This window comes from Chanos chanos, chromosome 8 (genome assembly GCF_902362185.1).
Source record: "Chanos chanos chromosome 8, fChaCha1.1, whole genome shotgun sequence".
In the NCBI taxonomy this organism is placed as follows: Eukaryota; Metazoa; Chordata; class Actinopteri; order Gonorynchiformes; family Chanidae; genus Chanos; species Chanos chanos.
In genome coordinates, this window is record NC_044502.1 from 1247501 (window position 1) to 1260000 (window position 12500).

Sequence of the window (12500 nt, forward strand, 5' to 3'; positions counted from 1 at the left end):
CAGTTACGCAGTGATATTGAAGAAAAACATTTATTATAAAATATCAATGTGTTTTAGGGATCAAAAAGGTAAATTCATAAAAATGAAACGAGGATGCGTCGATTTAAAATAATAATTTCAACTAATCGCAGAAGCCTTACTGTCCAGGCTTCCACACAGCGAAACACCTCCCGAATTTCGCCCTACCAGTCTTCGCCCTGGTGGCATTGTCATGAAGACAGCGAGTTTATTGGCTGTCCTGTGGTTAAGTTCAGGTGCGTGAATAAAGGTCTACAGTGGTCTGTTTTTCTCCACCAGAGCCGTCGAGAGTTTTTTCTGCCGCTCTAGCTCCGACTATGTTCATGTGACATGTAAACAACAACCCATGTTGATATAGACACAAATAGCTGCTCATTCATCTTTCTATCAATGAGAGCGACACGAAATTCACTGCAATGGCAGCCTACGGACGGGCTCTACCAGTCAGCACGGTATAGTCAAAATACATACCATAGGGTAAATTCATACTGGTGTACTTTCTGCACCGTTTATACCGCCCACCCCTAACACACACACACACACTCTCTCTCAGACAAACTCATCACACTGGCTAAGCTTGATTACGCTGTAACTGGATGTTTTCTCCCTCCGCAGCTGAATGCTAACACTCCCCAGAGTGTGTTCCAGTTTATCGAGTACGTGAAGGAGCTGCTTGTGTTTCTGCACCAGACCTACCTCCTTCCCGCCCTGCAGTGGGCTGCGTCTGCCTTACAGCACTGCTGGCAGGCGCTGCAGGACTCCTGCAAGTCAGTACCAGACCTGCTCCTCAGTCCTCCACTCAACACACCGTTCATACTGATCCCAGACCTGTCACACGCACTCATTATTCCAACAGCAACATTATCCATGTCAAATCAACACTGATGGGTTTTCTCTTCTCTCTGTCTGTGTGTCTGTGCAGTGGTGAGGTGACTCTCCTGTGTGTGCAGAAACACATGATCTCCTTCACCAACAGCACCTGGATCTACCTACAGGGCACGACTGCGGCCTTCACCAGCTGGGCTCAGGATCTGCTGTCCCGGGCATGAGCCATGCTCTCACACTCACACACACACTCTCACACACACTCTCACACACACACTCACACTCACACACACACACACAGCCTGAGTCAGGACCTGCCTTTTGCATGCGTTTGCCCTCTTCCTGGGCGCACTGAGGCCTGCAGCTCTACCCTGTGGCTCTGACTGAGGGGCTGTGTGAAGAGCAGAGCTTTTACTGGTTCCCAGCAGACTTCTCCCTCTGCGTCATCTCCTTAGTTTTGTTTTTTTTTTGTTTGTTTTGTTTTTGGAAACTTTCTCCTCATTTGTTAAACTGAGGGAGGTTTTTATCCGTTTTCTACCAACACAACACCCCCCCCCCCTCTCCGTCTCACCTGTGGCGGCCTGTGTGTCAGGTGTGGTTCAGGTCTGTCCTGTGCAGTTATTTAAGAAGGGGTAGAAGATTGGCAGACGGGAGCAGACTGGCCCTGCTGTGCTGGGAGGACCTCTCACCTCTCACCCCTGCCTTCTTATTGTCTCTGCGTCTAACGGAGAGGCGTCCAGACCTTGACCAGAGGTCAGGGGATGTGTGCCTGTCGCCATGGCGAACGGAATGCCACTGACTGACTACTGCAGCCGATTCTGCGCCTGATGCTCTTTACTTGAACATTGATTCGTTTGGAGAAGTTTGAGGAAGTTTTTTTTTTGAGGGGGGTGCACAGACAAATTGAAGAATGAACCCTACTTCCCCTCTCTCTCTCTCTCTGTCTCTCTCTCTCTCTCTGTCTCACTTTCTATCTATCTCTCTGTCTCTCTCTCTCTCTCCCGGATTGTGTGACTGTTTTGGTAAATATTGTCCCTGGTCCCAGACATAGCGCTCGGAGTCGGCGTTTGAGAGACGGCCCTGCACCCCGGTGCTCTCCGCCCTCGTCTATCCTCAGGAAACCACAGCTGAGGGACATGCATAATATCCAGTGGGAAAGAATATTGTGTTACTTTGTTAAATGATTTATTAATAAAATAGTCATATATGTCCATCGTCTCCTTGTTGTCATATTCTGTGTCTCAGTGTCCCTACGTTAAAACACGTGTTCAAATGCATGAGACGAAAGTACAGTTACGTGCGAGAAAACGGTTTTGTTTGGGATCCGCTTGCTCTGAGTAACATTAGTTATATCGGATATTGCATTAAGAGAAACTGTCACCAAAAGACTGGTAATAAAAGCCGCACACCCCCTCAGCAAACCCCGCACATGTTATTTTAAAGAAACACTATGGAGTGTTTAGTTTCAGGTCCCGTTTTTAAAAAGAACTTCTTGGCTCGCCTAACAAACAGTGGCTTTGTCACCACTTTCCTACACGCCTTTCTAACACACATTTTTCCGGGTAAGGACTATCGGAAGAAATAAAGCACAGGAAACGCAGAGAGACCAAACATAAGGTGCCGTTATAAGTACCGGAGAAACCACGGGTGTGAAAGGTGTGAGACGGCTGTTATAAAGTCCGTCCCTGTGACGGCTCAATCTTGTCGATGCTCTTCGATCCAATGATAGAATCAGACCAGCGCGCGTTAAGGTCCAGTCTTCCCTTTTCTTAATCTAAGGATTTGTTGTCGAAAACGGTCTCGAATAGATTTATTATTTTATTTTGGACAACATTATAGAAAGTTAAGACAACAACATAAGTAACATACGCATACGTTGCATTTTAATGTGTTCATCAAATTATTTGTATGACGAGGCATACTAAAAGCAGTCTGTGTCTGCCCTCTGGTGGCAGTAAGCAAAACACGCTGACGCACACTTGAAGCGTTTTCATAACATTAATTGGTTTATCTAACTAGGTTAGACTGGAAGGGAGGTCAGCTAATTTCTAACTTGTCGATTCTTCTCCGTTGTAGTCAATGATCGGTAACTATGTCATGGTGATACCGTGTAATTAGGTGTAAAGCTGTTCACTTTACAAACAGTTGTGATATCGCAACGTTGCCAAATGACAGTTATGTTGATGTAGTGTTTCAGAGTGATGTGTCGTGCGTCAGTGTTGGGGCGGGATAAATTTGCCCAAGGTCTACGGGAGTTTAAGATCACCCGCACTGCTGTGACAGGGTTACCTGGTGTGTATCATACGACTATAACGTGTAAGCCTATTAGTAAAGTATTGGAGTGAACGTGATCTCTGTCTTCCCCGTACTTTTGGGCAGATTTCAATTCATATCACGTATTTGCACGCCATCCATAACACCTGGAGTTACCAGTGCACCTAGACGAATACGGTAGAGTTATTACAATTTCGTACACCCCCGTACACGTAAGGAAAGGGCGGTTCCGGACGTGCACCTGGGGGTTTGGACACTAACTTCCACAGGCGGAAAAGCCAGAAGTCCTGTCTTCTAAAGCCTCACGCCTCTTGGCAAAGTTCGCTTTGCTGATAAAAAACTTGAAGAGAAAGCAAATCAGCTGATCGGTCAGCTGATCAACGTGATCACGTGATTAAGACGGAGTCTAGCCAGTAGCCTACAAATTAGCTATTAGTCGGGAGTGAGGGAAGTGAAAAGAGTGACCTAATTTCGTGGTTGCCTTGCAGAGCTGAGACGGACACTAAACATGGCTTGGACAAAGTACCAACTCTTTCTTGCCGGTCTGATGCTCACCACCGGGTCCATCAACACGCTATCGGCCAAGTGAGTATATCCTGAACAACATGTCAACACGAGCTGACATAACAGCAGGGGCAAAGCGCGAACACAAGCCTTAACGTTAAGTGTGTCGGTTGACCAGCTCTTTTAGCCAGGCAGGGCGGTTTTAGTAACGCCATATACTAATCAGTATTTTCCTTAAGGTCGTTGTTATACCAGAAGCTGTAAAAACAAAGACACACTTGATGTGGTGACTCCACAACCTTTCTTTGTCAAAACAGAGCACAGTACGATCCGTACTGATAATTAGGACATTGCATGGAGCCGGTTCTCGACTTTGTGTGTAGGATTCAAAGATGAGCGAATGTGCACATGTATGCGGTGAAATTAGCGTGACAAGACTGTGACCAGTGTATCAGGCTAGATGCTCTCGTGCTTATTTATCACATCCGTACGATTTGCCGAGTAATGGAATCTGTCCAAGAACGAACTGCTAACTCAGCAAGTTTGATTTTCTTACACCGTGTCTTGAGTAACTTCCGACCAGACTCGTATGTTCTTTAAAGCATTTTTAAGTTAGAATATGTGTTAATGGCGGGACATAGACGTACAATAATCGGCTGTATCTCCGGTATCGAATGTCAGTCGATAATCGGAATGCGTGAATGTTGCTGTGGATTTTACCGCACCTGGCGCAGCAGATACCTGATATTGAAATTCACTGTCAGCCACGGCGGTTTATCTAGTCAGAAAGTGAGTCATATAGTATCGGATATCATAGGCTGTTTTCCCCTGGAAGGTATCTGTTTGCATTTTAAAGTACACCGTCAGGATAGCGAGTCGGCGAGCGAATGAAACATAGCAGGCTGCGCTTAAATCTGTTCTCTGAAGTGTGCAGTGTTTGAACAATCGTGGGCTTTTCTGAAATCTTGAACATCTTGAGGTTCTGTTTATTTGGGGTTTTTTTCTGAAAATTAATTTTTAGTTATTACGAGTGTACAGGTTCTTTGAGTTAATGGAGACTGTGGAGAACTCCGTTCATTTGTCTGATTTAAATTCTAGAACTCACTGTGAGTTGTACCTGAGATCAGTCTTTCTGTTAAGTGTCTATCGCTTTAACATACTGACCTCGTCAGTTAGGCGTGATACTAGCCAACCGGCTAAGCCCAGTTAGCCTGTTTATCATTGATTCAGTCCAGTCAGTGACTTTACTCACATGTCAGTCATACCCCCAGCACTGACTGTAAAGTAAAGAATTTCTCAGGTGATATAAAATCTTACTCATTAACCCCGTAAAGCACAATAAAGAGGACGTGTGTTTGTAAGAGCGAGAGAGACTGAGATGCATATGATTTGTCAGAGGAGTTCACTCTGTTCAGATGTAGGGTTTCTCTTACACATCTCCCCCTCTCTCTCCTGTTTTCAGGTGGGCTGACATGTTCTCTGCTCCGGGGTGCAACACCCCCAAACATCAGTTCTCACACCCCTTCCTGCAGGTCTGGTCATCCACTCACGTCTGGATTTGTCAAAACATGGCCCTAATTTATCTCTCAGAATGTAGTTTATCACTTCCAGTCAACTGTAAAATCACCTAATGTAACATTTAAACATAAAATAACCAAATGTAACATTTAACTGTGAGATCAACAATATAACATGTAACCAAATGTAACATCTTTTCCTCTGCTGTAATGATTAGATGAGAATTCCTCTCCTTGTTTCTCTGTCTCATCCTGACTTTTTTTTTTTTGTTTTGAATATCTTCATCTTTTCTGTTTCGTTATTGTTTCTTTAACCTGGTCATATTTCCTCGTCTCCTCCTCTTGGCTGTCAGGCTGTGGGCATGTTTCTTGGGGAGCTGTCCTGTTTGGTCGTTTTCTACCTTGTCCTCTGTCATGACCGTCGAAAACCAGAACCGACCATGGACCCAGGTCAGCGGTTCAGCCCGTTTCTCTTCCTGCCTCCAGCCCTCTGTGACATGTTGGGGACCTCCATCATGTATGTCGGTACGGACCCGAACCGTTTTGTCGACATTTCATCGCTTCACAACATCACATCAACATAACGCGTGAATCTCCCAACATTATTATCACTGCAAGAATATTTGAGACATCTGCAGGTTGTTATGGTAATGTCTGGTTTGTGAATGACAAAGACATGTATGTTGTTGAGTTATGTTGCATACAACTTGTTTCTGATTTTTTTCCCACTGGCATCTTCTTGATTAGCCCTGAACATGACCAGTGCATCCAGTTTCCAGATGCTCCGTGGAGCCGTGATCATCTTCACGGGTCTGCTGTCGGTGGCCTTCCTGGGCCGGCGCCTCCAGGCCAGCCAGTGGGTTGGGATCCTGGTCACCATCCTGGGACTGGTCATCGTGGGCCTGGCCGACTTCGTCAGCGACAAGGGCGACGACTCCCACAAGCTCAGCGAGGTCATCACAGGTAACGTAGGGATGGAGATACCAAGCAGTCCGGTCCTGTCTCTCTGCCGACGACAGTGCAGCGCCTGTGCTGCCAGAGACGCTCGTGTGTCTTCAGCAGAGATTTGATCTGTTCTCCTACGTGATTTGTATGTTCACACTTAAATTTTAAAAAACACCGCATGTAGTGTGGTGGGTTTTTGTTTTGTTTTTGTTTTTGGTTTTTTTGCCTGACCTAAACGAAAGTTTTGGCTCTTGTCTGTCAGGTGACCTGCTGATCATCATGGCCCAGATCATCGTGTCGGTCCAGATGGTCCTGGAGGAGAAGTTTGTTTACAGACACAATGTCCATCCCCTCAAAGCCGTGGGCACCGAAGGTAAAACTCACCAATCAGCTTCAGCGTTGTTTTTATGTCGTGAGCCGCGGGACACACCTCACCCACTCACAGAGGAACATACTGAACTGAGGAAACTGATGGTATTCGCAGAAGGCAGAGGCAGATCATTACTCGTGTTTTGTCAACGCTGTCATTAATGCAGCCAACAACTTAAAAGATGCAAAGTTGTCAAACTTATATGGCTGGATTTTAAATTTGAAAAACTTCCAACATTTCATACCTACATCCAGTCTTGGCTTTTACAAATGTACATTTGAGTTCGGCTGGGACACTAAGGACGGAATGTACTCAAAAGTAAGGTCGAGTTAGTGTGTGAATCAGTTTTCAAGAAAGAGAAACTAAATAAAGATCATTATGGATCACTCTCTGTCACGTTAACTGACATGCACACATTAGCTCAAGCAGCTCTGCCTAACTCAGGCAACTTCAGCATCTATGGCCGCGCACACACCTTAGGCTAGCGCAAATACTTTACTGACTCAAGATCATTACCTTACAATGACGCTAATAACAGTCAACAATGATATGAAGTGGTAACTCTTGCTAGTGCTGGTTAACTCAGGCAAGTGTTAGTTAACCATGAAAAATTGGTCACAACCCCCAAACTTTCATAATAAGACTTGCATACTAATTAGCTAGCTTCACCGCTAAAGCTAGCAAAGTTAGCTGAAAAGCTCCGCACTCGATGGTCTTGGCCGGTACAACAAGGAATCCTTTCTCCTGCGTCTGCAGTTTACGGTCCTGCCCTGTTACCTGTGTGGACTGAGCACGCTTTACTGCGCTTGGCGGCCTAAACACTCCTCCTCTTCATTCTGACTGTATGCTAAATGTCATTTAATAAAGCTCACACAGTGTCTTTGTTTCCTTTACCATGTGCGCTGCTGCTATGAAAACTGATTTCTGCTTTTAGACGTATTCTTTTACGCTACTTATATGGCACCATTGGCACATAGCTACCAGTTGAAACAGTTGTGTGGGCGCATACATGCGTAGCTGGTGCACATAACTGAACATCGCCTCCTATCTGTGGACCTCAAAATAGCAGCAGTCGTTCACCTGTAAAGTGAGTGGATTACTCTGGACAGTTCAGCTCTCTCTCTCTCTCTCTCTCTCTCGCTCTGGTGGTGCTCTGTTCAGACCTACATTTTGGAGAGACAGGAGTTGCTGTGTGGTTACACCAGCCCTGTTATCAGTCAAGCGTCCGTCTGCAAACCCAGAGGAATCTCAGAAGGACACACTCGAGGGTGAAGGAATGTGCAGTGGCCCAGAAAGTGCCGGAAAACAAAGTGGAACACACAAAAAGAGATTTTTCAGGACCTCACGATGTGTAATTTAGAGCATAAGATGAGTATACAGAGGCCTGGAATAAGAGATGAAAAATAAAACAGTATTGACTGTTAAAAATGAGGAGAGTCCTCAGTGGGACTCTTCACAGGGGCTTGCCGCAATATTTTATTTATTTTATTTTTTTTGGAGAATTCCCCTGTGTGGGAACAGCAGCACTGTGTCTAAGGACACTTTAAATCCCGCTTCTAAAACTGTGCTTGGTCAAGGTTTTGCTCACATTTAAGGTGTTATTTAATTTATTTAATTATTTAATTTGTCTGCTAAACTGCTGCTGATCTACTGCTGGTTAGAAGTGCCAGGCACGCTGTTTACTGAAAAGCCACCCGTTTGACTAAATTCAGTCTGAAAGCCGTGGTCATCTCATGCCGTGTCTGTGTGGTTCCAGGTTTCTTCGGGTTCGTCATCCTCTCCCTCCTCCTCATCCCCATGTATTTCATCCCTGTGGGTAATTTTGCTGACAACCCCCGTCAGGTTCTGGAGGACGCCCTGGACGCCTTCTGTCAGATCGGTCACCAGCCGCTGATTCTGCTCGCTCTGCTCGGGAACACTGTGAGTATCGCCTTCTTCAATTTCGCCGGCATCAGCGTTACCAAGGAGATCAGCGCCACCACCCGCATGGTGCTGGACAGTTTGCGGACGTTGGTGATCTGGGTGGTGAGTCTGGCCCTGGGCTGGGAGAAGTTCCATGGCCTGCAGGTCCTGGGCTTCATCGTCCTGCTGGTGGGCACGGCGCTTTATAACGGACTGCACCGCCCCCTGCTGGCCAGGCTGCCCTGCCTGAGGGGGAGTCAGCAGGCGGAGGATGGAGACGACTCAGAGAGACGGGGACTGTTAGGCGAGGACAAAGAAAGCGAGAATCGTTAATCTGAAGCACGCCAGTAACCACCACGGACGCGTTCCAAAACTCTAAAAATAGCATCACCTCTTCGACCCCTCCCCTTTGTGAGAACTGCTCTTTTTTTTTTTAAGGACTAAAAAAGGCATTAAGACCAGTGTCTGTGAAGGAAAGGAAGTCAGGGAAAGTGCGGTACGAGTTCTGGAACAAGGCCCTGTGTGTATTCTCTGGGTCTCCGGTGCCAGTTCCCTGTGGGTCTGACAGCCATTTTTTCCCTTCTCTTTGTTAAAAAAACACACAGTCTGTGGTCTGTGCGTCAGTTATGTGTTTAGTCATGGGTGGGATGTGTGTTAGTTATGTGTTAATGAGTCGGTTTAAGTCTGTGTCTGTTTTTGCCTTTTTTTCTGTCCTGTCTGGGGTCACCTGAACATGAAACGATGGAATGGTTGAACCCTGAAATCCAACTTATACAGTATCCCAATCAGCTGCTCGGAAAATTACGGTTAAAGACACAAAAAAAGTCATAAGACAGGTTTTATACTGAGTCAGAACAGACCTCTGACCTCTGAATCAGTTTTCAGGTGTTTTGTGTTCTGTCTTTTTAACTTCTCTCACTGCCCTGTAGATTTGTTTTGGAGCGAGTCAGTGTGAGGGAGAGCCCTCTGACTGAAAGACTGAGGATTTAAAGGGAGATTTACCTACAGTCTGTCATCTGTCTGTCTGTTTGTCTTTTTGTGTTGCGCATGGGAAAAAAAAAAAAGAAAATCACACCATTATTGTGCTAATGCATGTCCACTATCGGGTAGATGACGTCTGTCAATACTAACAGCTTTAACCATGAATTTATGATGAAATAAAGAGATTTTATGTTTTGAATGTTGTGTATGTGATATCCTCATACATATCATTGTTATAAATTTTATTTTAATTTTCAAAGTGAACATTTTTATACGATTTGCAATAAAGGCCATCAAAAGGTTGTGCAGCTTATGAAAAAAAAACAAACGGTGAACTTGTCTGTAAGACACACAGACTCAGTGTTTGGTTTATTTCAGATGTGTGTGTCTCTGTTTGTGTTTGTGTTTGTGCAGGGCATTAAAGACATGTTTAAATCTAAAACTGACCCAGTAATTCATGATAATCAGATCATCCCGCGGGGGGCATTCCATAAAGCAGGTTTAGTGAAAACTCAGAGTTAGTTAACGCAGAGTACATAGTAAACCTCCTAATAGAAGAGGCCTATGGCTTCATTCCCCCTACCAAAACAAAGCCATAGGGCTCTTCTATTAGGAGGTTTACTAGTTGTTCTGAGTTTCACTAAAACCCGCTTTCTGGAACCCCCCTAGTTCTCATTGGCAATGTCTGTAAACACTGAACATTGAATTAAATACACCACCTCAAGAGCATTAGCTGGTCTTTAATAAAACAATACATATTTTTATATTATACCGATTTTAATGAAAATACTTCTTTTTGTGATGCCATTGATGAATCATGAGTTTGCGTTGCTCATTGAAATGATTCATTTCCATAGTGAAAGTTGACTGTCATTGTCAAGTGTAGCAACACTGGAAAAACCCAGTATTTTTAGAAACTAAAACCTTGTTCTTAATTACTCAAAATTCAGTCAGGATTAGAATTAATGGTGAAATAATTTAGTCAAATAGATTGAACTCGTTTGTTTCCGTTGTTGGGTAGAGTGTGGGGAATCTTACATTTCACCTTTTAATTTTAATTTTGTACATAAATTCATGCAGTTAGGACTGCCGAATCTCTTACCATCTTCCGCAGGAAACTGAAAACCCACCTCTGCAGAACCCACCTGTCCCCCAATGCCTAACCTCCCCTTTCCTTATATAAAAAAAAACTGTCTTGTATCTGTGTTTGTCAAAGTATTCCAGGGGCGCAATACGAAGGAGTAAATTGACGCTCAGTCTTATTGTGATCTCTGCTCATGAGGTATTAGAAATCCGACTGATGCACTGATTGTAAGTCGCTTTGGCTAAAAGCGTCTGCCAAATAACAAAATTGTAAATTGTATTTATTAAGACAGACTGAATTCCTGAATTCCTAAACGTTTCACGATTTAATACGATAGTTATAAATTCAGCTATATTGGGACAGTTTTTGTAATTCTGTCCCAGTTTACCTGATGTCCCAATATACCTGAATTCACCCTACATACTGAAATGTTTAACTCAATTCATTTTACTTAATTTAATAAGAAAAGTTGAGTTAATGACGTTCTGATTCAGTCTTAACAGTGTCGTAAGGGGTTTTAAGCTGTTTCGTCGGCACCGCATTGTTTAACGCAGGAGAAACAGCAGCAGCAGCGAAGTAGCGGCGCAGAAGAAGAAGACGTAGTGACGTCATGGACTGGTGTTCGGAGTAGAGTAAGTGAGGGGACGTGTGAGAAAGGGTAATTCTAGCCACACTTTTTTCATTCAATCACACAGCTTTAAAATACTATGTACTATGTATTGAAATCGCCATGGCCACTGAACAGGGAATTCACTTCACATATGTCCTCGGGTACGGATTGCTGTTACTAAGAAAGGTAAGGTACAATGGGCCACCAAGCATGCTGCTAGCTAGCTTTCTTCTGATCCTGTAATAGCGGAGGGATTCCGCAGTAATCTATGCAGCATCACACCGCTCAGGAATTTTTGTGCCAACGTGACCGTGCAGTTATCCAAAGAAAAAAATGTGAGAGCGGCTTATCCGTTAGGTTACTGTTTTATCTGATGTTTTTTTTTCTGACGACAACGGAAAAACAGTAAGCTTAAACTGACTAGCATCCCACCACCGTGTTGTGGGCGCAGAGGGCAGCGCTGTGTTTTGTTGTCATGGCACGGTCCCCGGTAGCACGTCTGCTGGTCAAGGGGGTAACACTCTAGCTAGCTAACTAGCCGGATTATGTTCTGCACGAAAGCCGTTTTAACTTGCCAAGTGGATATTTTCTCCACACTTTAAAGTTCGCAGCGTTAATAACTCGTACCGGGAAAACAGCGACAGTTTCTAACCCAGACTCAGAATATCTGACTAGTTGTTAAGAAAAAAAAAAGCGATGATTTGCTTGTCAGTCCCTACCGGAATCCGTGGCGGTGAATACGAATCGTTTTCGTTTCTCTAATGACTAGAGCTATCTAACATCATTGGATGTTAGGATCATTTCATAACACTAAGAAAACAGGATTTTTCTGAAAATTTAACCGCATGTAGATAGCTGTATATAGAGTTGATACACCTAACGTATTAGTACAGCTAAATTATTGCCGACAGACTTTGTCATTTTAATCAAATTAAATTCCAGAGACTATTCCATTTTGGGCAAGTAGGAAATCTCAAATGACAAAATTGCCGAGATAGAATCTGTTCGGAAATGATGACAGTTAGCATAAATAAACTATAAAATATAAAATCAGTCTGCCATTAATCTGATTTCTAAATTCAATGTGGACTTCACACAATGTAGTTTGCCTGCAGTCTTTCGGTTCGATATCAGCTGCGCCTGGATTTAACAGCCTGACGTCTCATTCGGATGCGACCCGGTTGCCTGTTTGACCCACTCAGCTGTCTGGTCCGGACGCCCGTTCTGTCTAGAAGGCTTCATATTACTTACGTTTAGCAGCTGTAACCTAATAAACCCAAAAAACAAACACCTGGAATGCAGATTATCAAACATAATTATCATCATTTTAAAAGAACAAAGAATAAATATGTAAGTGTGTGTGTATATATATATATATATATAACATGGATATTGTTTTGTTTTTTGTTCTGCAGGTGGGCAGCCTGTGTGACTGATGTTAGGAGCAGACTGTCTCCGACCGCGCTCACT

General features: G+C 44.1%; 2 protein-coding genes across 2 annotated transcripts in view; both read left to right on the top strand.

Annotated features, from left to right (window-relative positions):
- Positions 1–1779, top strand: part of tmem214 (transmembrane protein 214) — a 21017-nt gene extending 19238 nt beyond the window's left edge. Inside the window, exons 15-16 of the mRNA XM_030782191.1 lie at positions 634–785; positions 941–1779. Of these exons, the coding sequence (XP_030638051.1) occupies positions 634–785; positions 941–1067 (279 nt within the window). The 3' untranslated portion in view covers positions 1068–1779. The remainder of the gene's footprint in view (positions 1–633; positions 786–940) is intronic.
- Positions 1780–3615: 1836 nt separating this feature from the next.
- Positions 3616–9071, top strand: slc35f6 (solute carrier family 35 member F6). The gene is made up of 6 exons (XM_030782421.1): positions 3616–3702; positions 5084–5153; positions 5492–5663; positions 5886–6101; positions 6346–6456; positions 8210–9071. The coding sequence occupies exons 1-6, from the start codon at positions 3626–3628 to the stop codon at positions 8686–8688; spliced, it is 1125 nt and encodes a 374-aa protein (XP_030638281.1). The 5' UTR covers positions 3616–3625; the 3' UTR covers positions 8689–9071.
- Positions 9072–12500: the final 3429 nt, after the last annotated feature.